The 25,349-nt window shown below is 40.3% G+C and overlaps 1 protein-coding gene across 1 annotated transcript in view; it reads left to right on the forward strand.

The window, feature by feature from the left end:
* The window catches only part of LOC142550151 (uncharacterized), a 77,096-nt gene extending 52,162 nt beyond the window's left edge, over nucleotides 1-24,934 (forward strand). The window contains exons 6-8 of the mRNA XM_075659387.1: nucleotides 23,055-23,193; nucleotides 24,415-24,433; nucleotides 24,774-24,934. Of these exons, the coding sequence (XP_075515502.1) occupies nucleotides 23,055-23,193; nucleotides 24,415-24,433; nucleotides 24,774-24,934 (319 nt within the window). The remainder of the gene's footprint in view (nucleotides 1-23,054; nucleotides 23,194-24,414; nucleotides 24,434-24,773) is intronic.
* Nucleotides 24,935-25,349: the final 415 nt, after the last annotated feature.

The raw sequence follows: 25,349 nt of genomic DNA on the forward strand, positions 1-25,349 counted from the left end.
TTCGTGTTCGTGTTTGTATTAGTCACAATAAATTCACCTCCTTCATATCATGTCATCATATTCATCACTTGTATAAATTCATGCATATGTATACATTTTCTTGAAACCAAGCATGTAACATATTTTCAAACTTGGTTCGACCTAGACACTTCCTAGAATGGTCCTATGAAAATCAGCCCATTGCCAAAACCCAATCGCCTCCAACACATCCAAACTGAGCCAAAAACATGAAGTCCGATTAGCCACCTACAAGGACTTGTTCCAGATCTTATATTTCTACCTAAACCCTCTCTAAACCTCCTGTATATTGTCCCATAACCATCAAAATCTGGCAGCCCCTACATCCATGTAAAAAACATGAGCCATAAACAAGTTTTTCAAAGATCTTTCATGTCAAAACCATGTAAACCAATGCATATCAGTGGATCTATAATATATCATGCAAGATCAATCAAAATTTCATAGTATGTAGTTAATGACGAGAAAAAAAGGTTTAGGGCATGCCTTTGCCTCCAAACGCACGAAAAATCTCAAGGACGATACGTAAAACTAACACCGGAGGGCTGGTACGATTTTCATTTCACTTTTACCTTGGAAAACCGACCAAAATCTGCTAGTGTGTGTGAGTTTTTGTAGACGCGATGTTGAGGGGAGGGAGGCTAGGGTTTTAGGGTGTGTGGACTGATGGGAAATAATAAAGAGATGAGCCAAATCCTTATATACAAAAGTGCAGTAACCTAGGCACAAAAATTCTACTAAAACAGGCCCATCAAGCGCAATGACGTGCACGTAAAAAATTTCATTTTGGTATTTTTTTCAAAAATATTATCCGAGTCCTCAAAAAGTCCTCAATTTTGCCAAAAATCGATTACCAGTTTTCAATATGGCTCGACGTGTAAAAATATCATAAAATCCTTATTTTAAAAAATTACCTATTAAATACATCATATATTAAATAATTAAAAACAATTATATAATAAGAACATTTTCCTTAAACTGTCTTTGGTCTCCATTCCTCGTTCGAGCATCGAATAATGCAAAAAACCCTATTATACGCAATCTAGTAAATCATGCAGTAAAACATGTTATCATGTCCTAAAGATGCATTTAAAACATTTAATTAAGTATTTTTAATAATACCCTAGATTTGCATGCAGTCAGGTTACGTTGTTTGAATTTCTAGATCTTACAGCTACCAAAACAACAATGACAATTAAATTGAATGAAATAAAGAGACAAAAATTTGTTTATGGATTTTTGGAAATTAATAACTCTTACGTTATACATTCCTCTACTCAGGAAGGATCCACTAGAAGACTTTGTTATATAAAACCTCTTGTCCAAACCCATTTCAACTTAAGACTGAAACGACTCGTGCTACTAAAATACTAATAGAATTTTTTTGTAAACTATTTTCAAAAATTACATTTAATGCATGCATGCAATAACAATTGTGAATCACACATTTTAAAATAAAATATTCAACTACTGGTAAAAATACAGCAGTAAAAAAGAATATCTCAACACCAAACCTTAGACTATTATTTTAAATAATTCAAATATGAAACATGCAAAGTCTTGTCAAACCATCTACATATAAAAGCGAAAGTGTATAAAAATATCCATGTTTACTATTAACTCATAAACATAATGTCCGGAAAAAATATAGTTGTAACGTCCCAGATTCGACGACTGTCCTCACTGTAGCAAGACAAATCTTTCCAGCGTGCTTATGTCCTCACTCACACGCACCATGGGAAACTTCCCAGGAGGTCACTTATCCCAAAATTGCCCCAAGTCAAGCACGCTTAACTTTGGAGTTCTTATGTGATGAGCTACCGAAAAAAAGATGCACCTTCGTGATATGAGTAGTACAAATCAGATCTTTTAAGCCCTCTTCAACTGTACAGTCCATCACATTGAACAGTCTCGGAATCCCTCTCATTCTCGTGTGAGTTCGGTTCATTCATGTTCCCTTCACCTAGAAGCCTGCCAGGAGCCGCTCATTGTCCGTGCAACTGATGGCACCAGCGGTCACCCCCCGCCCTCTTCGGCCCCGGGCCTCACATGCCCATCAGCTTCCGCTTGGTTCGTCCCCGAACCACACCGTACTAAGAGAGGTCGGCTCTGATACCAATTGCAAAGGCCCTAGAACTTCTTGCTTGAAAATTTGCGGAAAATTAAAATTTTCTTTTTAAAAGAACTTAAATGGCCTCATTCATAAAATCGACTGGTGAATCAAGTTCAATGTTTAAAATATCGCAGCGGAAGAAAATAAAGTTTACTAAAAATCACAATTTAAAAATATCCAACGACTGATAAAATGTTTGCGGAATAAAATAACAACTGCTGCACTGAGGTCCTCGGGTGCCACTACTGCCGACCCAAGCTGGCTCACTGGTCCCCGCCCTCGGCCCTGGCCTCATCAGTACCTACAACAACAAAGTCTAGTAAGCCTAAACACTCAGCATGCATATATCGCAGGTAACGAGAAAAATCTGAATTAAAATATGCATGAGATAACATATCATGTCCTGAGGCATGCTGAAAATAATCTGTACTGAGCAATTATAATACGTGCATAACTGAACTGATAATCACAGTAAAAAAAATGTTTGCTCCTTGGAGCCTGCACTGAAATAACTGGTAAAATTTTCTGTTGAGATTATGTTTTACGCCTGTGGCCCCTGCACTAAGCTGAACTGAACGGTAACTGGCTACCGGGGAGGCTGAAACTGAACTGAGCTGGCTGGTCACTGGCGACGGGTGGTACCATACTGAACTGATCGGTCACTGGCGACCGTATAAAATAACACTCCCACATAGTGAATGAACCACAAGCCATATCGCATAAATCTCAAAAATAATCATTTTCTATTTAATGCACGTAAAATAATTAACTGGCATAATGAAAATGTCCCGTAATTTTACCAACTGGATTGGATTGGATCGTCCCCAGGCTCGCTGCAACCTAACTGTGCCATGAAAAATATGCAATAGCTTAAACTTGACCAACTACGCAATTTACGTTCAAAAGATGCGACTATGATGCCTAATGACTTCGCATTTAATCATGACTCCGAGCCAACCTGAACCGACACCAAACCGACGTATAGTCATGATTAAAATACGCTGAAAAATCATAAAATAATGCTCCTAAAATGATAGGGTCGAAGTCTAGGTGGAATGGAGGCCAAAACAGGAAACGCTCTTTCGAGAGTCAATTTGGCACATCGCACCGTAAATTCTCGTACGACCTCAAAAATGATCCGAATCGCAAATGGTCAAAAACATGACCTTCCCAACTCAAAGGGGCACTGTCCAGTCCAAGTCCATAGGCTAAAAGCCAACCGAGAACTCGAACGAGCCACCAAACCGACACAGCAACTTGCTGTAAAATTCCAGCAACTGTACCATTGCGTAACTTGTGTTGTTTTCGAGACTACCGGCCATTGGAGGCGTGAACCACCGACCAGAGACTCTTACCAACATCCAAAGGAGTGATTTTAACCATGGCGAAGGGCCCTAGGCCAGCCACAATCCGCGTCACACCATAACTCAACCGAAACTCCAACCGAGAACCAACGTGCATGCTTGTGTAGTGTTTTGCTTAGATCGATGTCTTACGTCGTTCCAGTGGCCATTTGATTGACCATGGCACGATCTAGACATCTAAGAGCATGGTATGAACCGTGGCTATGGGCCATAGGCCAACCAAGATCCATACCAAGCAACAAAAACCGAAACCATATGCTGAACCAATGAAGAAGCCGAATGGGGAAAGGGGCTGTTCTTGTTGATTTGATTAAAACCGATGCACCATGGACCAAGCCACCAAAAGGGCGACTTAGTCACGTCTTAGACATTCTAGGGGAGTGATCCAACCATGGCTAAGAGCCCTTAGGGCAGCCAAGATCAGATCCAACCCCTTGACATAAAAACTGAAATTTCGAACACCAATCTGCGCCTATGGGAAACTTGCTGTCATTTTGGTTTTCCAGCAAGCATGGGGGCTGAATGAATGGGCCAACATGGTCCTAATGCATCCTATTACGTGTCTAGGAGTCGCCTTGGGAGCCTGGAGTCGAACCAATCACCTGAACTCACAAACCAAGAAAAACGTGAAGCTTGCCAAAAAATATCAAAAATTCTGCATGTGTTGTTTTCAAAAGTTTTGACATGGATCTCGATTTTTGCTTGGATAAACATGATCATGTACTGAAAAATAAATGATAATATGACTTGATTGAGGTTTAGAAAGAATCTAGACATGCCTGGTTTCGTTTCGAAAGAAAACGAACGAAACGACGACGACGCGGCACGGAAGAGTGGAGCGCTTCTCTTGTTCTTTCTAGTTCTCGATTTTTTTTCTCCCTTTCTCCCTAGCTATTACTCACGTTTTTTCTACTGAAAAGGGGTCTGATTTCGGTGGGGAAGGAGTGTGATGGAGTGGTTATGAGGGGTGAGGAGGATGGTGCAAGATATAAGGATCATATCAAGACCAAGTCTTCATGCATTTGAATTTTGAATTTGAATTGCTATCAAATGATCTCTTGGGTGATTCTAGAGTATAGTGGCCGATTTTATCATGCCAATCAAAGGTTAGGATAGTGGTCTAGTATTAATTAATTAAGGTGGAAAAATAGCTAAAAGAATTAGCATGCTAATCAACCAAGAATGGGTCAAAGGTGAGTTGGCAAGTTCTAGTTTGTTCTTCTAGGGGTGTGGCCGAAAATCTACAAATAAAATGAAGGGGAAATATTGCTATCTAGTTGATAATTAATAACTCTTAAAAGCCTCACTAATCCCTCAAATAATTTATTGAATATAACCCTTAATTAAGTAACTTAAATGAGTTCATTTCTTAATCACCTCAAATAATTAAATTAAATCCTCAAACCTCCCTTTCTAACTTAAACGAACTTAGTTGCTAGCTAAATTAACTTCTGGAAATATTTCTCGAATCTTAAATTCTATCTCAAAGCTCCAACTCCGGTCCGGCCTCACTGAAATAACTGAAATTCTAAAAATCAAACTACTGAACTGAAATATGAATAATTAACTTCAAATAAATGCATTTAAAATAATCATGCAATGAAGTCAATTAAATTTAAAAATCTAGAATCATGCATGGCTTAAACGTAGACTGATTTATGGGTTCTACAATCCTTCCCCCCTTAAAAAAAATTTCGTCCTCGAAATTAGAACTTACCGAATAACTCAAGGTATCGATCTCTCATCTCCGGCTCAGACTCCCACGTAGCTTCCTCCTCTGAATTGTTGAGCCATTTGACTTTGACTCGCTTAACCAACTTGTTCCGAAGTTTCTTCTCCTGCCGGTCTAGGATCTGCACTAGTCTCTCCTCATAAGATAAGTTCGGAGTAAGCTGCAACGGCTCAAAGTTAAGCACATGCGAAGGGTTCGCCATGTACTTCCTCAGCATGGAGACGTGAAAGACATTGTGTACTCCGGCCAGATTCGGCGGAAGAGCCACACGATACGCTAGCGTCCCAACTCTGTCGAGGATCTCAAACGGTCCAATGAATCTCGGACTGAGCTTCCCTTTCTTGCCAAATCTCATGACACCCTTCATAGGTGCCACTTTCACAAAGACATGATCGCCCACTGCAAACTCTAACTCTCTCCTCCGCTGATCGGCATAACTCTTCTGTCGGCTCTGAGCAGTCCTCATCCTATCACGGATCTTGACTACTACCTCTGCTGCCTGCTGGACAATCTCTGGACCCAACTCTGCTCTCTCTCCTACTTCATCCCAATGGACAGGAGATCTGCACTTGCGGCCATACAGTGCTTCATACGGAGCCATACCTATAGACGACTGGAAACTGTTGTTATAGGTGAACTCAACCACTGGCAAGTTCGTCTCCCAACTCCCTGAGAAATCAATGATGCAAGCGCGAAGAAGATCCTCCAAAATCTGAATAACTCGCTCTGACTGCCCATCTGTCTGCGGATGGAAAGCTGTGCTAAACAGCAACTTCGTACCCAAAGTCGAATGCAAGCTCTTCCAAAATGAGGAAGTGAATCTGGGATCTCTGTCGGATACGATCGAAACTGGAATACCATGGAGTCGGACTATCTCTCGGATATACAGCTCTGCATACTGAATTATGGTGAAAGTCGTCTTAATAGGCAAGAAGTGCGCTGATTTGATAAGACGATCTACAATCACCCAAATAGCATTCGATCCCCTGGCTGACTTCGGCAATCCGGTGACAAAATCCATCGTAACGTTCTCCCACTTCCACTCAGGAATAGGAAGAGGCTTGAGCAAACCTGCTGGTCTCTGATGCTCGGCCTTCACTAACTGACAGGTCAGACACTTGGACACAAACCGTCTGATTTCCTTCTTCATCCCTGGCCACCAATACAATAGCTGCAGATCCTTGTACATCTTCGTACTCCCTAAATGAATAGAGTACGGCGACGTATGGGACTCTGATAAGATGTTTGCTCGGATAGAATCACTGCTAGGAACCCATATCCTATCTCGGTATCTCACAATACCGTCGCTGACTGAATACAAAACACTGCCCTTGGCTTCATCTCTCTTATTCCACTGTGCTAACTGCTCATCTGCTGCCTGACCACTGCGAATACGGTCAATAAGAGAGGACTGGATAGTCAAGGTAGATAAACGAGGAACTCTACCTCGAGGATAAGTCTCAAGATCGAACTTCTGCATCTCAATCTGAAGAGGTTTCTGAATCGTCAAGTGAGCCATCACTGCGACTTTCCTGCTCAAAGCATCCGCAACTACATTAGCTTTACCCGGGTGGTAGCTAATGTCACAATCGTAGTCTTTCACAAGCTCCAACCAACGCCTCTGACGCATGTTCAGCTCCTTCTGCGTAAAGAAATACTTGAGGCTCTTATGGTCGGTAAAGATCTGACACTTCTCTCCATACAGATAGTGCCTCCAAATCTTCAAAGCAAAAACTACGGCCGCTAACTCCAGATCATGGGTAGGGTAATTGTTCTCGTGGATTTTCAGCTGTCGAGAAGCATACGCTATCACTCTCCCATGCTGCATCAAAACTGCACCCAAACCAAGCTTCGAAGCATCGGTATACAGAAAAAAACTCACCAGATCCTGACGGTACAGCCAAAACGGGTGCTGAGATAAGAGCTTGCTTCAAAGTATCGAAGCTCTTCTGACACCCCTCGCTCCACACAAACTTCACATTTTTCTTGGTCAGTGCTGTGAGTGGAACGGCAATGGATGAGAATCCCTGAATGAACTTCCTGTAATATCCTGCCAACCCAAGAAAACTGCGGATCTCGGATGCATTATGAGGCACAACCCAATCTCTGACTGCTGCAACTTTCACCGGGTCTACCTCAATGCCACTGCTAGAAACAATGTGGCCCAAGAACGCCACCTTCTCTAACCAGAATTCGCACTTACTGAACTTTGCGAATAGTTTGTGCTTCTGCAATGTCTGCAATACTGTGGTCAGATGCCTGCTGTGCTCCTCCCGACTCTTAGAGTAGACGAGTATGTCATCTATGAACACTATCACAAAATGGTCGAGGTATGGCTGAAATACGCGATTCATGAGATCCATGAAGATCGCTGGCGCATTCAACAGACCGAACGGCATCACAAGGAACTCGTAGTGACCATAACGAGTCCTGAAAGCAGTCTTCGATACATCAGCATCTCTCACCCTCAACTGATGATAACCAGAACTCAGATCTATCTTGGAGAAAATCGAAGATCCCTGCAACTGGTCAAACAGATCCACAATCCTCGGCAGTGGGTATTTATTCTTCACTGTAACCCTGTTTAACTCCCGGTAGTCAATGCAAAGCCTCATCGAGCCATCCTTCTTTTTCACAAATAAGACCGGCGCGCCCCATGGAGAAAAGCTCGGGCGAATGAACTCCTTGTCGAGAAGTTCCTGAATCTGCTTCTTAAGCTCTGCCATCTCTGTCGGTGCTAGTCGGTACGGCGCTTTGGATATCGGAGCCGTACCTGGCATAAGCTCAATGGAGAACTCTACCTCTCTCTCAGGTGGCATACCAGAGACGTCTTCGGGAAAAACGTCTAAAAAATCTTTGACAATCGGAACATCTGAGGCTGACTGGATGGGTTCCTCGGGGACAGATAAAAAGGTCGCTAGAAATGCCCGACACCCTCTATGCACGAGTTTCCTAGCCTGAACATAAGGAATAATGCGCGGTAAAGGAAAGTACCTGTCCGGCTCAAATAAGAACTGCTCCATTCCAGGCGGTCGGACAAGAACAGATCTCCGCTGGAAGTGTATCAACACTTTGTTCCTCAATAGCCAGTCCATCCCTAGGATGATGTCAAATTCTGGCATCGATAGTACAATCAGATCCGCATAAACAAGTTTACCGTGCAACTCAAGGTCTATATCTCGGATAACATTGGTAGCTGCCATCTCCTCGCCTGACGGCAACACTACTGAAAAGGCTGTATCTAGCCCAATGATCTGGATCTTGAGAAAGTTTGCAAAGACCTCCGAAATAAACGAGTGAGTGGCCCCTGAATCTATCAAGGCCTTGGTAGCGGAACCAGATATAAAAATTCTCCCTGTCAACAACATAGACTCAGGGTTGGTTTCCGCGGCATGGAGAGCAAAAACCCTGCCCTGAGTAGGCAGATTCCTCTAAGGGAACTGCAGCAACATGTGGTCTGGACTGCCGCACTTAAAACACTTTCCTGAGCCAGCCATGCATGCTCCAGGATGGCGACGTGAGCACCTGGGACAGACGGGGTGCTCCTGAGTCCTCGGAGCTAGGCGTCCCCGCTGCTGCTGCTGGCCTCGGTTCCTGGGCGGTCGATGAAAAGGCCTCTTATTCTGCTGCTGATGCTGATGAGGAGGAGGGCGGTGTGGTGCCTGGACTGGGCGCTTGCCCTGGCGATCCCTCTCGATATCCCGCAGATCCTGCTCTGCGGCTAAGGCCTTGGAGACGGCAATCTCATAAGTAGCAGGGTCAGATACCCTAACATCCCGGCGCAAGATCGGCCGTAAACCCACCAGGAAGTGCATCAGCTTGGCTCTCGCATCCTTCGCGATCAAGGGCACAAAGTGACAGCCCCTCTCGAACTTACGGATAAACTCCGTAACCGTCATATCCCCCTGTCTCAGGCTCATGAACTCGGTGGTCAGCTTGGTGCGAACCTCCTCAGCAAAATACTTGGAGTAGAAAACTTCCGTAAAGCGGGTCCATGAAAGTGTAGCCAAAGTCAAGGCTACCGAAGCTCCTTCCCACCATAAGCGGGCGTCTCTAGTGAACAGGTAGGTGGCACATCGGACTCGGTCTACGTCCCCCAGCTCCATAAACTCAAAGATGACCTCGAGGGATTTGATCCATCCCTCGGCAACCATGGGGTCAGATGTCCCAGAGAATTCCTTCGGGCGCATCTTCATGAATCGCTCATAAACAGCCTCAGGCCCTGTCGGCCTGGCTGCGGCTGCGGCTACGGCAGCGGCATTGTCCCACGCAAACTGTGCGAAGAACTGTGCCATCCCAGTTAACATCTGGGAACTCATGTCCGGTGTGGGTGGTGGAGGAGGTGGTAGGTCTCCCTCCGGTCTACGCTCCTCCCTGTCCTCTCGGCGAGGCTCCTCCTCTCTGTTGCGCTCTAAAATGCGTCTAGGGGGCATACTGTTCCAACATAACCCATACGTAACTAACATGCATAATTCCATAGTTTATTTTAAATGAACACTGAAGTACTGAAAATCTGGAAGCATACTGACAAAATAATTCATGCTTTAACTGAAATGCTGAACAAAATACTGAACTGAAAAACTTACAGACCGAAGACGTGGCTTCGTGAGCTTCTCGCGGTCAGTAGTAGTAAAACCCTATACAGAACCACCGCTCTAATACCAATTGTAACGTCTCAGATTCGACGACTGTCCTCACTGTATCAAGACAAGTCTTTCCAGCGTGCTTATGTCCTCACTCACACGCACCCTGGGAAACTTCCCAGGAGGTCACCCATCCCAAAATTAGCCCAAGTCAGGCACGCTTAACTTTGGAGTTCTTATGTGATGAGCTACCGAAAAGAAGATGCACCTTCGTGATATGACTAGTAAAAATCAATTCTTTTAAGCCCTCTTCAACTGTACAGTCCATTACATTGAACAGTCTCGGAATCCCTCTCATTCCCGTGTGAGTTCGGTTCATTCATGTTCCCTTCACCTAGAAGCCTGCTAGGAGCCGCTCATTGTCCGTGCAACTGATGGCACCGGCGGTCACCCCCCGCCCTCTTCGGCCCAGGCCTCACAATAGTCCTCGATTAGCGTGCGCACATCCAGCCCCGCCTACTCAGTATTCCGTGCCTTCAGTCTCCATATAAATATGCTCACCTGCATCATTCACACTAGTAAGTCTAATGTAATGCCCGAATTTTTTTTAAAATTTTTTTTACTGTTCATCATGTTACTTTTCAAGCGCTGCGGCACTAGAATAGTAGCGCCTAGGCGCTAAAGACGCGGGTTTTTAGGCGTTAGAAAGTGGCGTTGCGACACTACAGACGCAAAAAATCAATATGTAAAACCACTTTCACCTCATCTAGTCATTATCTCAATTTTTCTTCATCCTTCTCCATCGAAACCCTTTCTCTCCTTCCATTTCTACACTTATTCTTCAATTTAAGGGATATTTGCTCAAGAAAAATATAAAATGAAGGTAGATTTGTAATCCTCTCATCACGGGCTTCAAGATTACGTAAGTATTACCCAATTTTATTCAAGTTACGAAATGGGTTGAAATTTTGAATTGATATTTGAGTTTATATTTGAGATATTAAGATAGTTGTATTTGAGTTGGTTTGAATTTAAAAAGGATATGAGAATGGTTTCTTGTTTATGTGCAAAGAACATTTTTTACACCTTATGCATTTCATGTATATGGGACAGTGTTGTTTGGATTTTGGAGTTAGGGTCTTCATAAAACTTGTAGATCATCGAGTTGGCTTTGACTTGGTTATTAAATCACTCAATTCCAGAAAGAATTGAAAAAGATACATGATTTTTACTAACATTGTTTTCTATTCGAAACTGGTCTGGAACTCCAATTTAGTGCAGAATTGTGTACATGCCTTCTGTTTATTCGATTTCTGGGATTTATTGGTTGGAATTCTGGATTTGATGTTAAAATGAAAGTTATAGAACATTGTTTTCTATTCGAAATGATACCAAATTGGCTTGATTCCATTGGATATTGAGGAAGGTATGCTCAAAATACTAAAATGTACCAGAAATATATTGAAGCAGAATTCATGGGAATTATGTTATATGTTTCATATTATGAACGACTAGATCAACGACCTTATTTGAAAAAATGTTGGGATGAATAATTGTTGGACTTTGAGTTCTCTTGTATAATTAATTTTGCAGATCCCGGTTTGAAGCAGTATTTTTATTAATTATGGTTTTTTTTACAGAAACTGCTCTGTTTTGATAAATGATCCGAGTTCTTGAATTATAATAGGCTTCAGGGGTTCAAGACTTTTCAACTACACCTTTCAATATTATTTTGGTAATATTTGAAAGGTATGTTACGGTCGGTAACATACGAGGTAATAGTAACATTTTTATTTTAAATTGAAAATTCTATAGCTCGATGAGTTACTTGTGATTTGATGATGATTGTTGTCTTTCAGATGAATTTAATATAATATCGAGATGATGATATTGATTTGTATCATTACATTGCATATTGAGCCACTTTTTGATTCAGATTCAATATGGCGGAGGTCGCCTTGATTTATTGATTTGTTGGATGTATAGGGCTATAGTTGAGTTGGCATAGTGTATGTGGAGGTCGCTACTATGGCCTGAACACTCTCTATAGGCGCACCATAGTTCTTGGATTATTGAACACATCACCTCACCCCGAGCGGATGAGTCGGTGGATATTGCTTGGAATTCTCTTCCTTTGGGTACCATATGACATATTGATTCACTTGATCTTGAATTTTTATAGCCGCAGCTTCTGATCATGCATTGCATTATATTGCATCTTTATGAATTTCATATGAACTATCTGTCATTTTAATTCTCATATGTCATTGATTGTATCATACTGGGTTTATACTCACCTACACGTCGGCTACCTCTTGTTTTCATGTGCTTGACGGTAGGTGAGGCAAGGCTAGGGATGCCAGAGTCCGGCTCCAGGCGAGGAGATACGAGTTAGGGTGGATTCTCGGGTCTTAGAAGCTATTTTATGATATTTGGATTATTTTGGTTCACTAGTTATTTTGGCATGTTAAAATTTATATTTCGAACATTTGAGATCTTTAAATTATTTTGACAATGTTTATGTCAGTTTGTGAAACACAAATTATGTATTTTACTCAATCGTTTGGTTTGTTACATTTATAATTATTAGTATTAATGTCGGACCTGGGGCCCTACATTAGGTGGTATCAGAACGTAAGATATTTGGGAACAGGGTAGATCGAGTCAGTTCGAATTGCTTGATCATGTGATATATTCGCTAGCTGTTTCACTGTGCCATAATGTGAAATACATGATTATAATTGAGATATTATATTGTTGAGGTTTATTCGAGATTTTTGAGATTTATTGGGTCTCGAGAGCCAGAGATGATTGATATAAGATTGAGATGATTATGATATTGTGATTTTATATGTGTTTGATCTATTGTATATCAGACATGGCTACTTGAGGTAGAGGTCGTTGTAGACCTAGACAGAACATGCCAGTTGCACAAGATCAGGACAATGATACTCATACTCAGATTGATATAACTCTGACTCTGATGGAGATACATTTAGCCAGATTTCAGTCTTTGCACCCACCAATGTTGAAGGGTATAGAAAATATATTAGAGTGTTAGAGCTGGTTGGAGAGTATTAATCATTTATTTGAATCTCTTGAATATCCAGATGATCGTAGAATCAAGTTAGTTGTTCATCAGTTATTAGATGTTGCTAAGAGTTGGTGGATCATGATCAAGAAAGCTTTAAAGGGTCGAGGTACGATTGTTACCTGTGATATCTTTAAATTTGAATTTTATCAGCGTTTCTTTCTTACCTCTTACAGGAAATATAGGGGAGCCGAGTTTGCAAATTTAAAGCATGGAAATCTGAATGTTGAGGACTATGTTGCTAAGTTCTTGAATTTACTGAGATTCGCGCCTCATGTAGCATCTGATGAAGAAACTAAGGATGATCACTTCATAAATTGTCTTAACCTTGATATATTTACCTTGGTTAATACCGGAATGCATTACAATTTTGCTGAGGCTCTTGGTCGAGCCAAGGGAGCTCAAACTGGAATCATTAGACAGAGTGGTTCTCAGTATATGCAATGACTCCAATAGCCACAGTATCGACAGCAGTTCAGACATGGTAATAGTAGCGGTAACAGTGGCAACATAAGAGAACATTTTAGGGCTAGAAGCAAACAATTTAAGAGGCATTGAAGTATTTTTTGAGTTATAGAGGATCGAGACAATCTGGTTCAGTTCAGAGCGCTGGTTATTCAGGCCGACTTGTGGTCAGTGTGGTAGTAGACAATATATCGATCAGTGCAGGGGATTCTCGAGAGCTTGCCATTTGTGTAACCAGGTAGGACACTATGCTCGAGTATGTCCTAACCGTGGCAATGATATATCTCAGAGTGGGGGATCATCGAGACAGAAACCTCAACAGAACAGTCAGACCTCTAAAGTTCATTTCTATCAGCAATCAAACCGGTCAGGTCAGAACAAACAGAGTGGTAGCCACATGGTAGGACAACCACCTAGACAACAGGCCCGAGGTTTTGAACTCACTGAGGATGAGGCACATAATGCTCCAGATAATGTTATTGCAGGTAATTGTTTTCTATCAAGTTATCCTGCTTATGTTTTGATGGATACTGGTGCATCACACACTTTCATTTCGGAGCACTTTGTCTCCTTGCATTCATTGCATTCTACGCCATTATCATCTACATTATCTATTTCTACTCCACTGGGCAAAGTGATGAGGTCAGCTAAAATGATAAGTGGTGTGAATTTCGTTATGAGGTTAATGTCATTGAACTTGATTGTATTGTATTGGAGATGTATGATTTTGAGTGCATAGTTGGCATCGACATGTTGACAAGATACATGGCTACTGTAGATTATTTTCAGAAGGTTGTTAAATTTAGGCCTGATATGACAAGCCACTGGACGTTCTATGGTAAGGGTTCTCGAACTAAGATTACTTTAAAATCTGTTTTGTCCATGACTCGTTTGTTGCAGAAAGGAGCAGAATGTTTCTTGGTTTATGCAATTGATATTTCAAGATTAGTACCTAAATTGGCAGATATACCAATTGTTAGTGAATTTTCAGATGTATTTCCAAATGAAATTCCAGGATTTCCTCTAGTCCGAGAAATTGAGTTCAATATTGAGTTGATGCAAGGTACACAACCTATTTCTAGAGCTCCTTGTAGGATTGCGCCAATTGAACTGAAAGAACTAAACGAACAACTTGAGGATTTATTGGCTAAAAGATATATAAGACTAAGTGTTTCACCTTGGGGTGCTCAGGTTTTATTCGTGAAGAAGAAAGGCTGGTCTATGAGGCTTTGTGTCGATTATAGACAGTTGAATAAAGCCACAATAAAGAATAAGTATCATTTGCCAAAGATTGATGATCTCTTTGACCAGTTGCAGGGTTCTTCAGTATATTCTAAGATTTATTTAAGATCCGGATATCATCAGTTAAGAGCTAGAGAGGCAGATGTGCCTAAGACTTCTTTTCGTACCAAGTATGGGCATTTTGAATTTTTCGTTATATCATTTGGGTTGACCAATACATCTGCGGTATTTATGGATTTGATGAACCGTGTGTTTCAAAGGTATATAGATCAATTTGTTTTGTTCTTCATTGATGATATTCTTATTTATTCGAAATATGAATTTGAGCATGCCGAGCACTTGAGAGCTATTTTGCAGATTTTGATAACTGAAAAGTTGCAGGCTAAATTATCTAAATGCGAGTTTTGGTTGGATAGGGTGGTTTTCCTTGGACATGTGATTTAAAGTGCTGGTATATCAGTTGATCCGAGTAAAGTTGAGTCAGTCATCAATTGGTCTACACCGACATCAGTTCCTGAGGTGCGTAGTTTTATGGGTTTGGCAGGCTATTATCGCATATTTATTGAAGTGTTCTCACAGATTGCGAGACCAATTACCCAGTTGACACAAAAGAATGCACCACTTATTTGATCACAAGCATGTGAGGCTAGTTTTTGTTGAAATTAAGCAGAGATTGACTAGTGTTCCAGTTTTGACTATCCCATTAAGTGTAGGAGGATTTACAGTTCACACTGATGCTTCACATCGAGGACTGGGTTGTGTATTAATGCAGCATGGCCTTGTGATTGCCTATGCTTCACGAAAGTTAAAGCGACATGAGTCTAGATACCTAGTGCATGACTTGGAACTAGCAGCAATGGTTTTTGCCTTAAAGATTTGGCGTCACTACTTGTATTGCGAGACATTTGAGATATTCACTGATCATAACAGTTTGAAATAACTCTTATCACAAGCGGAGCTGGACATGAGACAGAGGCTTTGGTTAGACTTTTTGAAGAACTATGATTGTTTAATAAAATATTATCCAGGCAAGTCCAATGCAGCAGCCGATGCATTGAGCAGAAAAGTATGCAATATTTCCTTGATCACTAGAAATATATCAGATCTAGTAGAAGAATGTTGTCTTTCTGGTTTGATTTTGTGATAGATACTCAACCTGTAAGAGTATTTATGATTCAGGTAGAGCAAAAGTTGTTTGTAAAAATTAGAGAGGCCCAAAGTTTAGATCAGCATTCAAAAATCAGTTGAACTCGTCAGATCAGGACATCGATCAGAATTTCAGGTCAATAATGAGGGTATTTTGTTTGTGAATGATCGTATCGTAGTTCCTTATATTCCAGAGTTTAGGATACAGATTTTACGTGATGCTCATTGTAATAAGTTCAGCGTACACCCTGGAAGTAAAAAGATGTTCAATGACTTGACGAAACAATTTTTGTGGAAAAGAATGAAATCTGACATAGCTGAATTTTTATCTCGTTGTTTTAATTGCCACATGTGAAAGTAGAAAAGAAATGACCAGGAGGTCTTTTGCATAGCCTTAAGGTTCCAGAATGGAAGTGGGACCATATCACCATGGACTTTTTCAAAAAATTGCCGAGGTTGTCGAGGGGTTGCGATGCAATTTGGGTTATCGTTGACAGATTAACCAGGTGTTCATGTTTCATTCCTTATTAGATGATATATAGGCATGATCAAATGGCCAGATTGTACATCAGAGAAGTTTTGAGATTGCATGGTGTGCCTAAGTCCATTGTGTCAGATCGTAATCCCAGATTTTCTTCTCATTTTTGGCAGTGACTGATTTTGGTATTGGTTGGCAGAATTCATTACCATTTGTCGGGTTTTCTTACAACAACAGTTACCAAGTAAGCATTGGAATGTCACCATTTGAAGCACTATATGGCAGGAAGTGTCGATCTCCTCTGCATTGGGACGATATATCTGAAACACCAATTGTAGGACCTAAGGGATATGACAGAGAAGGTGAAATCTATTCAGAGTCGTATGCGAGCTGCTCAGGATAGCAGGATAAGTATGCAAACATCAGGAGACGACTGTTGATTTTTGAGAGAGGTGACAGAGTTTTTCTAAAAATATCTCATTTCTGTGATACAATTAGATTTGGAAAGAAGGGTAAATTATCAACGATATTCATAGGTCCGTATAAGATTTTGGAATGTGTTGGTGATTTGGCTTATAGATTAGCTCTTTCTCCCGCATTATCAGGTGTTCATGATGTTTTTCATGTGTCTATGTTGAGGAAATATCATCCAGATTCTTCTCATGTACTTCCACCCGACGAGGTTGAGTTAGATCAGACTTTGAGCTATACTTAGAGACCGATTCCGATTCTAGACAAAAAGATAAGCAACTCAGAAATAAATTGATACCATTGATTAAAGTACAATGGAACAGACTTAGTGTCGAGGAGGAAACTTGGGAATTAGAAGACAATATGAGACGTAAATATCCAGAGTTATTCAAATGAAGTATGCTTCTATTCTTGGTCTTACTTTAAGTATTGATAATTATATCGTAGACTTGAAATTGATTATTTGATTTCGAGGATGAAATCTATTTTTTAGAGGCGAGAAATTGTAATGCACGAATTTTAAAAAAAATTGAAAAAAAAAATTTATTGTTAATCATGTTACTCTTCAAGCGTTGCGGCACTAGAATACTAGCGCCTAGGCGCTAGAGATGCGGGATTTTTGGCACTGAGGCGCAAGAAAGTGGCGCTGCGGCGCTATAGACGCGAAAAATCAATATGTAAACTCACTTTCACCTCATCTAATTATCATCTCCATTTTTCCTCCTCCTCCATCAAAACCATTTCTCTCCTTCCATTTCTAAACTTATTCTTCAATTTAAGGGAGATTTGCTCAAGAAAAATATAAAATGAAGGTAAATTTGTAATCCTCTCAACACGGGCTTCAAGATGACGTATGTATTTCCCAATTTTTTTCAAGTTTGAAAATGGGATGAAATTTGAAATTGATATTTGAGTTGATATTTGAGATATTAAGATGTTGTATTTGAGTTGGTTTGAATTTAAAAGGATATGAGAATGGTTTCTTGTTTATGTGCAAATTTACACCTTCTGTATTTTGTGTATATGGGACATTTTTGTTTGGATTTTGGAGTTAGGGTCTTCATCAAACTTCTAGATCATCGAGTTCGCTTTTATTTGTTTCTTGAATCATTCAATTCCAGGAAGAATTGAAAGCGATACATGATTTTAACTAAAACTTGTTAGGAACTCCGAGTTAGTGCAAAATTGTGTACATGCCTGCTGTTTATTCAAATTATTTGATTTATTGGTTGGGATTCTGGATTTGATGTTCAAATGAAAGTTATAGAGCATTTTCTTGTCTTTGAAATGATACCACATTGGCTTTATCCATTGGATATTTAGGAATTGTTGCTCAAAATACTAAAATGTGCCAGAAATGTATTGACGCAGAATTCATGGGATTATGTTATATGTTTCAGATTATGAATGACTAGATCAACGACCTTATGAATTTTGTACAGAAACTGCTATGTTTTGATAAATTTTCTGAGTTCTTGATTTATAGTAGACTTCAAGGGTTCAAGACTTCTCAACTTCACCTTTCGATCTCCTTTTGGTAATATTTGTAAGGTATGTTACGTGCGATAACATATGCAGTAAAGGTACCATTTTTATTTTAAACTAAAAATTCATTGGCTCGATGAATTATTTGTGAATTGATGATGATTGTTGTCTTGAGATGAGTTTAATATGATATTGTGATGATGATATTGATTTCCATCATTACATTGCATATTGAGCCACTTTTCGATATAGATTTGATATGGCGGAGGTCGTCTTGATTTATTGATTTGTTGGACGTATGGGGCTATAGTTGAGTTGGCATAGTGTATGCAGAGGTCGCTGTTATGGCCTGAACACTCTCTATAGGCCCACAATAGTTCTGGGATTGTAGAACACAGAACCCCAACCCGAGCCGATGAGTCGGTGGATGTTGCTTGGGATTCTCTTTTCTTTGGTACCCTATGACCAGATGATTCACTTGATCTTGAGATTTATTGATGCCGCATCTTCTTATCATGCTTTGCATTATATTGCATCTTTAGGAATTTCACATGAACTATTTGTCATTTTAATTCTCATATGTTATTTAAATTTTAAGGTCCAAAATTAAAACGACGTAACTCAACTGCATGCGAATCTAGTAAATATGAAAAATGGCTAATTAAATGATTTTAATTGCTTAATTTATTATGTGACATACATGATTATGTGTTAAAAAGAAATTTGTTTTCATTATGCATAAAACTGTATTTTTAAGGATTATTCAAGTTGCGATCGAGGAACGGAGACCGAGGGCTGAAAACGTAAAATGTTTTTAGTAAATAATTGTTTTGAATTATTTAAAAGATGGTTGTTTGGTTTTTCATATTTTTGAAAATAAGTGTTTTTGAGGTGATTTTATACGCCAGGACGTAAATTTTATCAGTGTTGGTTTTTCAACAAAAATACGAACTTTTTGGCAACCTGACTATTAAATTTACAAACTTATTTTAACAAAACTATTTTTAAAACATTAATTAAGCACTAATGGGCATAATTGCCTACCTAATGGGCCTAAGCCTTATTAGTGACTAATTAAGTGTATTTAAAGTGTTAAATCGCCCCAAACCCTACCATTAGTCTCACGCCACTTTTTCAGAATACCCTACATCATACACATGCACACACGTTACTTTCAAGGGGAAAAACAAGCAAGGTTTTGAAGAAAATCATCCTAGAGTCTCCTCCTAGTCAAATTTCCTTGCATCGTCAACGTATATTCGTGCGTTTATAACGCAAAGGCACGTCATACATCTCCTTTTTCTCGTCTATCACATCGTACTATCGTTTTTAATTACGTTATATGAATTTTCAGTTTTTTGCATACACATGAGTCAAACTAATGGTTTTATGTTCCAAATCATGTTCCATATGTTTCAAGGGGCTGCCATATGTTAAGCTATGATCAAGCAATGTTTTACATGATTTAGAGTCCTAAGTCACCATACATGCCTCACATCAAGAAAACACTAGCTAGAGTCGATTTTCCTGCCTTGGGGTTTGGGTGATCGGGTTTCTTGTTCAAGGGGCTGGGTGAGTCTTGGCTTGAGCCAGAGCTTAGCCAGGGTCTGCGAGGGATCAAGGGTAGAGTCCTAGCCATGCTAGGACTCGAGTTAAGGGCTGGGGAAGGAGTCCTAGCCATGCTAGGACTCCCACCCGAGAGAGCGCAAGGGGCTGCGCATGAGTGCAGCAGCGCGCAAGGCTAGGAGCTCGGCCTGGGGGGCTTCAGGCTGGGCTAAGGTGACTCACTAGGGTCCTAGGTGGGTGCACAACATGCTGGTTCATGGGTTGGGTCAGTGGCTAGATTCCTAGGCACCAAAAAGAAGAGTTCATCCTCCATAGTAGTTCTCGGCCAGCATAGGGTTGGGGTTGGGGGCTTCGTTTTCTTGGTTTGTGCTGGTTCCGAGGGGTTCCAAGGGTCCATTAGGGTGCACTAAGGGGTTGGTCAAGGTTTGGTTTGGCATGGCTCGAGGGTGGTGATAAGTGCAATTTATTGCACTTTTATTACTTATATTTAAGTTGGAATTTTGTGATTCTTGAGCAGGTTTTATTGATTTTTTGTTGTTTTTGTTGTTGTAGTTTGGAAGCTTTTGATGAGAGTTTGGTGTATTAAAATGTTGAATTTGAAAGTAAAAAAGATGCAAAAATAAAGAAGCTACAGCGCACCCGCGGTAAAGCACCGCCCCCGCGCTACAAAGCATATCGCACCGGCGCTCACACACCAGTAGAAGCACGGCACCCGCGATGACTTCTTAACTGCACCCGCGTTCCTTGCACGATAGAATCTTTTGGATAATGTATTTTGGTGTGCTGCGCATGGAAGTCCAAGATTTTGGTGTGCTGCGCATTGAGGCTTGTCTGGACTATAAAATACATCATTTACTTACCATCTAGGGTATGGGGGAGCTAAGGGAAGAGTGGAGGCTGCTGCTAGAAGATTGAAGACTTAAGTTCTTCAAGTTTTTGGGATATCTTTTGCACAACTCCGGGGACGGAATCAGAACTTCAAACTCTTGTTCTAAGTTCTTCTTTCTTTTACTTTTCATTTGATATGTCTTGTTTTAGAACCAAGTTTTGTTGTTTTTCTTGTGTTATTATGAACTAATTTTTATTTCTAGAGGAAAGATGGAACAAAACTAAAAACCATGTGTTAGAATCTATGAACTTAGCTATTTAAATTCTTCATATTGTTCATTTGTATTGTTCTAATCTTAATGCTTTTAATTTATTGGCCATAATTTGAATGATTTATATGTTTACAATTTATCACTCGGAAGAGGAAATTATAAACAAAAAATGGGAAAAATACATCAATGGTATTTATAGAGTTCGGGAGGGCCTATAATGCTATCGAAGCCCATAGAGAATCTAGTGCTTGATGTGTTATTTATTTGTAGACTGTTGATAGAAACGTTGCAAACCATTTTTAGATAACTAATATCTACTTAACATTTGGGAGAGGGAGTAGATAATTATAGGATTCTTGGCTAATGAATAAGAAGGAATTTTATAACATAGCTACAAGAAATTACACATGGTGGACATTCGCGTGAAATCGGACCTCTTGATCTTTTATTCCATTGTTATTTGTCACAATTTGGTGTTACATTTAAATCCATTTTCAATTTATTTATTCTTGCAACCAAATCTTTTAATTGATTTTTCTAAATAAAGTCGAGACTATTTTAATCACAAACACTAATATACATTTATATACATACTCCTCGTTGGATCGACACTTGTACTCAGAAATACATTTTACTATAACTTGACGTCGTGCGCTTGCGAGCAATTAAGAAAACACGCAACAAGTTTTTGGCGCCGTTACCAGGGAGTGTTTATTTTAAATTTATATTAGTATTGTTACCAATTAGTCTAGATTTTAATTTAGAGCTGCTTTTATTGTATTACATTCAACATTGATTTGTTTCTTATCTTTGTTTGACAGTGCATGCGAAGATTGCAAAATCTTGACTTGCTTATCTTTGATCCCGAGATCGAAAAAACCACAAGAAGATTAAGAAAGGCAAGAAGAGAATCGATTCAAGCAATGGCTGACAACATAGATAACGAAAATCCACCCCCTGCAATACCCATCAGCGATCATTTTAGGCTGGTACTAAATGCTCATTATTCGAGCATAGCACGAGGGACTATTAATGCAAAGAACTTTGAGCTCAAGCCTGCATTGATAAACATGGTTCAACAGAACCAATTTGGGGGAGCCGCTAATGCATATCCTCATCTACATCTCAGAACATTCCTTGAAATCACTGACAATGTAATAATAAATGGTGTTTCTGATGATATAATTCGATTGCGCTTGTTTCCTTTTTCTCTTAGGGACCAAGCAAGAGGATGGCTCCAATCGCTTCTTTTGGGTAGTATCACTACATGGCAGGAGTTAGCAACCAAGTTCGTTGCTTAATATTTTCCACCTGTGAAGTCTGCACAGTTGAAGATTGAGATAAGTACTTTTAGGCAGACTGAATTTGAGCAATTATATGAGACATGGGAACGGTATAAGGAGTTGTTGATGAGGTTTCCAAACCATGGTTTTGAAGATTGGGTACAAATTGAATTGTTTTACAATGATTTGAATGGACAAACAAGAGGCACTGTGGATGCAGCAGCTGGTGGAACGATATTTGCCAAATCACTTGATCAAGCATATGATTTTCTTGAACAGATGACCATTAACAGTTATCAGTGGCCGTCTGAGAGGTCAGGAGTAAAGAAGCCAGCTGGAATTTATGCCGTAGATCCTATTACATCACTCACCACACAAGTTTCAGCTTTAACAACTCAAATTGCAGCTATGAATAAAGCTAGTACAGCAGAGGTTGAAAATGCATCGGTTGATATTGAAGAACCACATATTCTTGATGAGGCTCATTATATCAACAATAGGAATTTTGGCTCATTATATCAACAATAGGAATTTTGGTGGCTACGGAGGATATCGAGGTAACCCTCCTCCTAACACTTATCATCCTGGTTTGAGAAATCATGAGAATTTTTCATATGTTAATAATAAGAATATGTTGAATCCTCCACCAGGGTTCAGTAAATCGAAGGGGGAAGGAAAACCTTCATATGAGGATCTTGTTGGGACATTTGTTGCTGAATCTAGTAAAAGGATGGCTAGGACTGAATCTCATCTTGATGGCATGGAAACTCACATGGGAAATATGGGTGCACAATGAAATAATTGGAGACACAAATTGGACAGTTGGCTAATGCATTGAGAGATCAAAATAGAGGTCAATTCCCAAGTAATACTGAAGTGAATCCAAAGGAGCAATGCAAAGCTGTAACTTTGAGAAGTGGAAGAGAACTTGAGATTGAAAATTCCAAAGAGAATAATGAAAATGAGAAGAGAGTTGAAGAAGATGAGTGTGAAAATGGAAAGGAGGACAAGGTTAAGGAGTCTCGGATTGAAATTGAAGTTGAACAGATTCCTATTGTAACGTCCCAAATTCGACGACTGTCCTCACTGTATCAAGACGAGTCTTTCCAGCGTGCTTATGTCCTCACTCACACGCACCTTGGGAAACTTCCCAGGAGGTCACCCATCCCAAAATTGCCCCAAGTCAAGCACGCTTAACTTTGAAGTTCTTATGTGATGAGCTACCGAAAAGAAGATGCACCTTCGTGATATGAGTAGTACAAATCAAATCTTTTTAAGCCCTCTTCAACTGTACAGTCCATTACATTGAACAGTCTCGGAATCCCTCTCATGTGGGTCGGTTCATACATGTTCCCTCCACCTAGAAGTCTGCCAGGAGCCGCTCATTGTCCGTGCAACTGATGGCACCGGCGATCACCCCCCGCCCTCTTCGGCCCCGGGCCTCACATGCCCACCAGCTTCCGCTTGGTTCGTCCCCGAACCACACCGTACTAAGAGAGGTCGGCTCTGATACCACTTTTAACGTCCCAGATTCGACGACTGTCCTCACTGTATCAAGACGAGTCTTTCCAGCGTGCTTATGTCCTCACTCACACGCACCCTGGGAAACTTCCCAGGAGGTCACCATCCCAAAATTGCCCCAAGTCAAGCACGCTTAACTTTGAAATTCTTATGTGATGAGCTACCGAAAAGAAGATGCACCTTCGTGATATGAGTAGTACAAATCAAATCTTTTTAAGCCCTCTTCAACTGTACAGTCCATTACATTGAACAGTCTCGGAATCCCTCTCATGTGGGTCGGTTCATTCATGTTCCCTCCACCTAGAAGTCTGCCAGGAGCCGCTCATTGTCCGTGCAACTGATGGCACCGGCGATCACCCCCCGCCCTCTTCGGCCCTGGGCCTCACACCTATACTAAAAACCGACTCTTCTATACCCACAGAGATTTAGGAAGAAGATTATAGATGATCAATTTGCAAAATTTTTGGAGATTTTCAAGAAGATTCACATCAACATTCCATTTGCTGATGCTTTAGAGCAAATGCCAAACTATGCTAAGTTCATCAAAGATGTGATGTCAAAGAAGAGGAAGTTGCAAGAGTTCGAGACAGTGAAGTTGACCGAAGAGTGCAGCGCCATTCTCCAAAAGAAATTACCACAAAAACTAACAGATCCAGGTAGTTTTACTATTTCTTGTATTATTGGTGGTACTCATGTTAATAAAGCTTTATGTGATCTTGGAGCGAGCATTAATCTTATGTCTTTTTCTATTTATAGGGACTTGGAGCTTGGGGAGGTAAAACCAACCACTATAACTTTGCAACTTGCAGATAGGTTACTCACCTATCCTCGTGGAATTGTTGAATATGTTTTGGTAAAAGTTGACAAGTTTATCTTTCCTGCTGATTTCGTAATACTTGATATGGAGGAAGATCAAGATGCTCCATTGATTTTTGGGCGACCCTTCTTAGCAACTGGAAAAGCATTGATAGATGTACACAAAGGAGAACTCACCTTGAGTGTTGGTGGGGAAGCTGTGATATTCAGCATCTGTATGGCTATTAAAGGTAACGATGAGGTGAGTACTTGTTAAAGCATTGATATAATTGACTCTTGTGTTGCTGAGATTTGTATAGGTCATACAGTAGAAGATCAATTAGAAAGATGCCTTTCTAGTACTGTCAGTAGAGTTGATGATGATGATTGGGAATTGAGAGAGCAACTTTTAGCTCTTGAAGAGTTGCCAAAGATGAAGGAAGCCGCACAGGAGAAGTTGGAAGAAGAAAAATGTTCTTAGATAATACATTCATCCCCTGTTTTGAAGGAATTGCCAAACCATCTTTGCTATGCTTTCTTGGGTGAGAAGTCGACATATCCGGTAATTATCTCTTCCTCTTTTACTTTAGATGAAAAAGAGAAATTGTTGAGAGTGTTGAGAAAATTTAAAACTGCATTTGGGTGGTCGATTTCTAATATCAAGGGGATTAGTCCCACCATATGCATGCATAGTATTTTAATGGAGGAGTCATACGCTCCTTATGTGGATCATCAGAGAAGGCTAAATCCAGCCATGAAGGAGGTAGTGAAAAATGAAGTGTTGAAATTGTTAGATGCTGGAGTTATATATGCTATTTCTGACAGCAGTTGGGTGTCTCCTGTGCAAGTAGTGCCTAAAAAGGGTGGAATGACTGTGGTAAAGAATGAAAATGATG

Source organism: Primulina tabacum, chromosome 6, assembly GCF_025594145.1.
Source record: "Primulina tabacum isolate GXHZ01 chromosome 6, ASM2559414v2, whole genome shotgun sequence".
Classification (NCBI taxonomy): domain Eukaryota; kingdom Viridiplantae; phylum Streptophyta; class Magnoliopsida; order Lamiales; family Gesneriaceae; genus Primulina; species Primulina tabacum.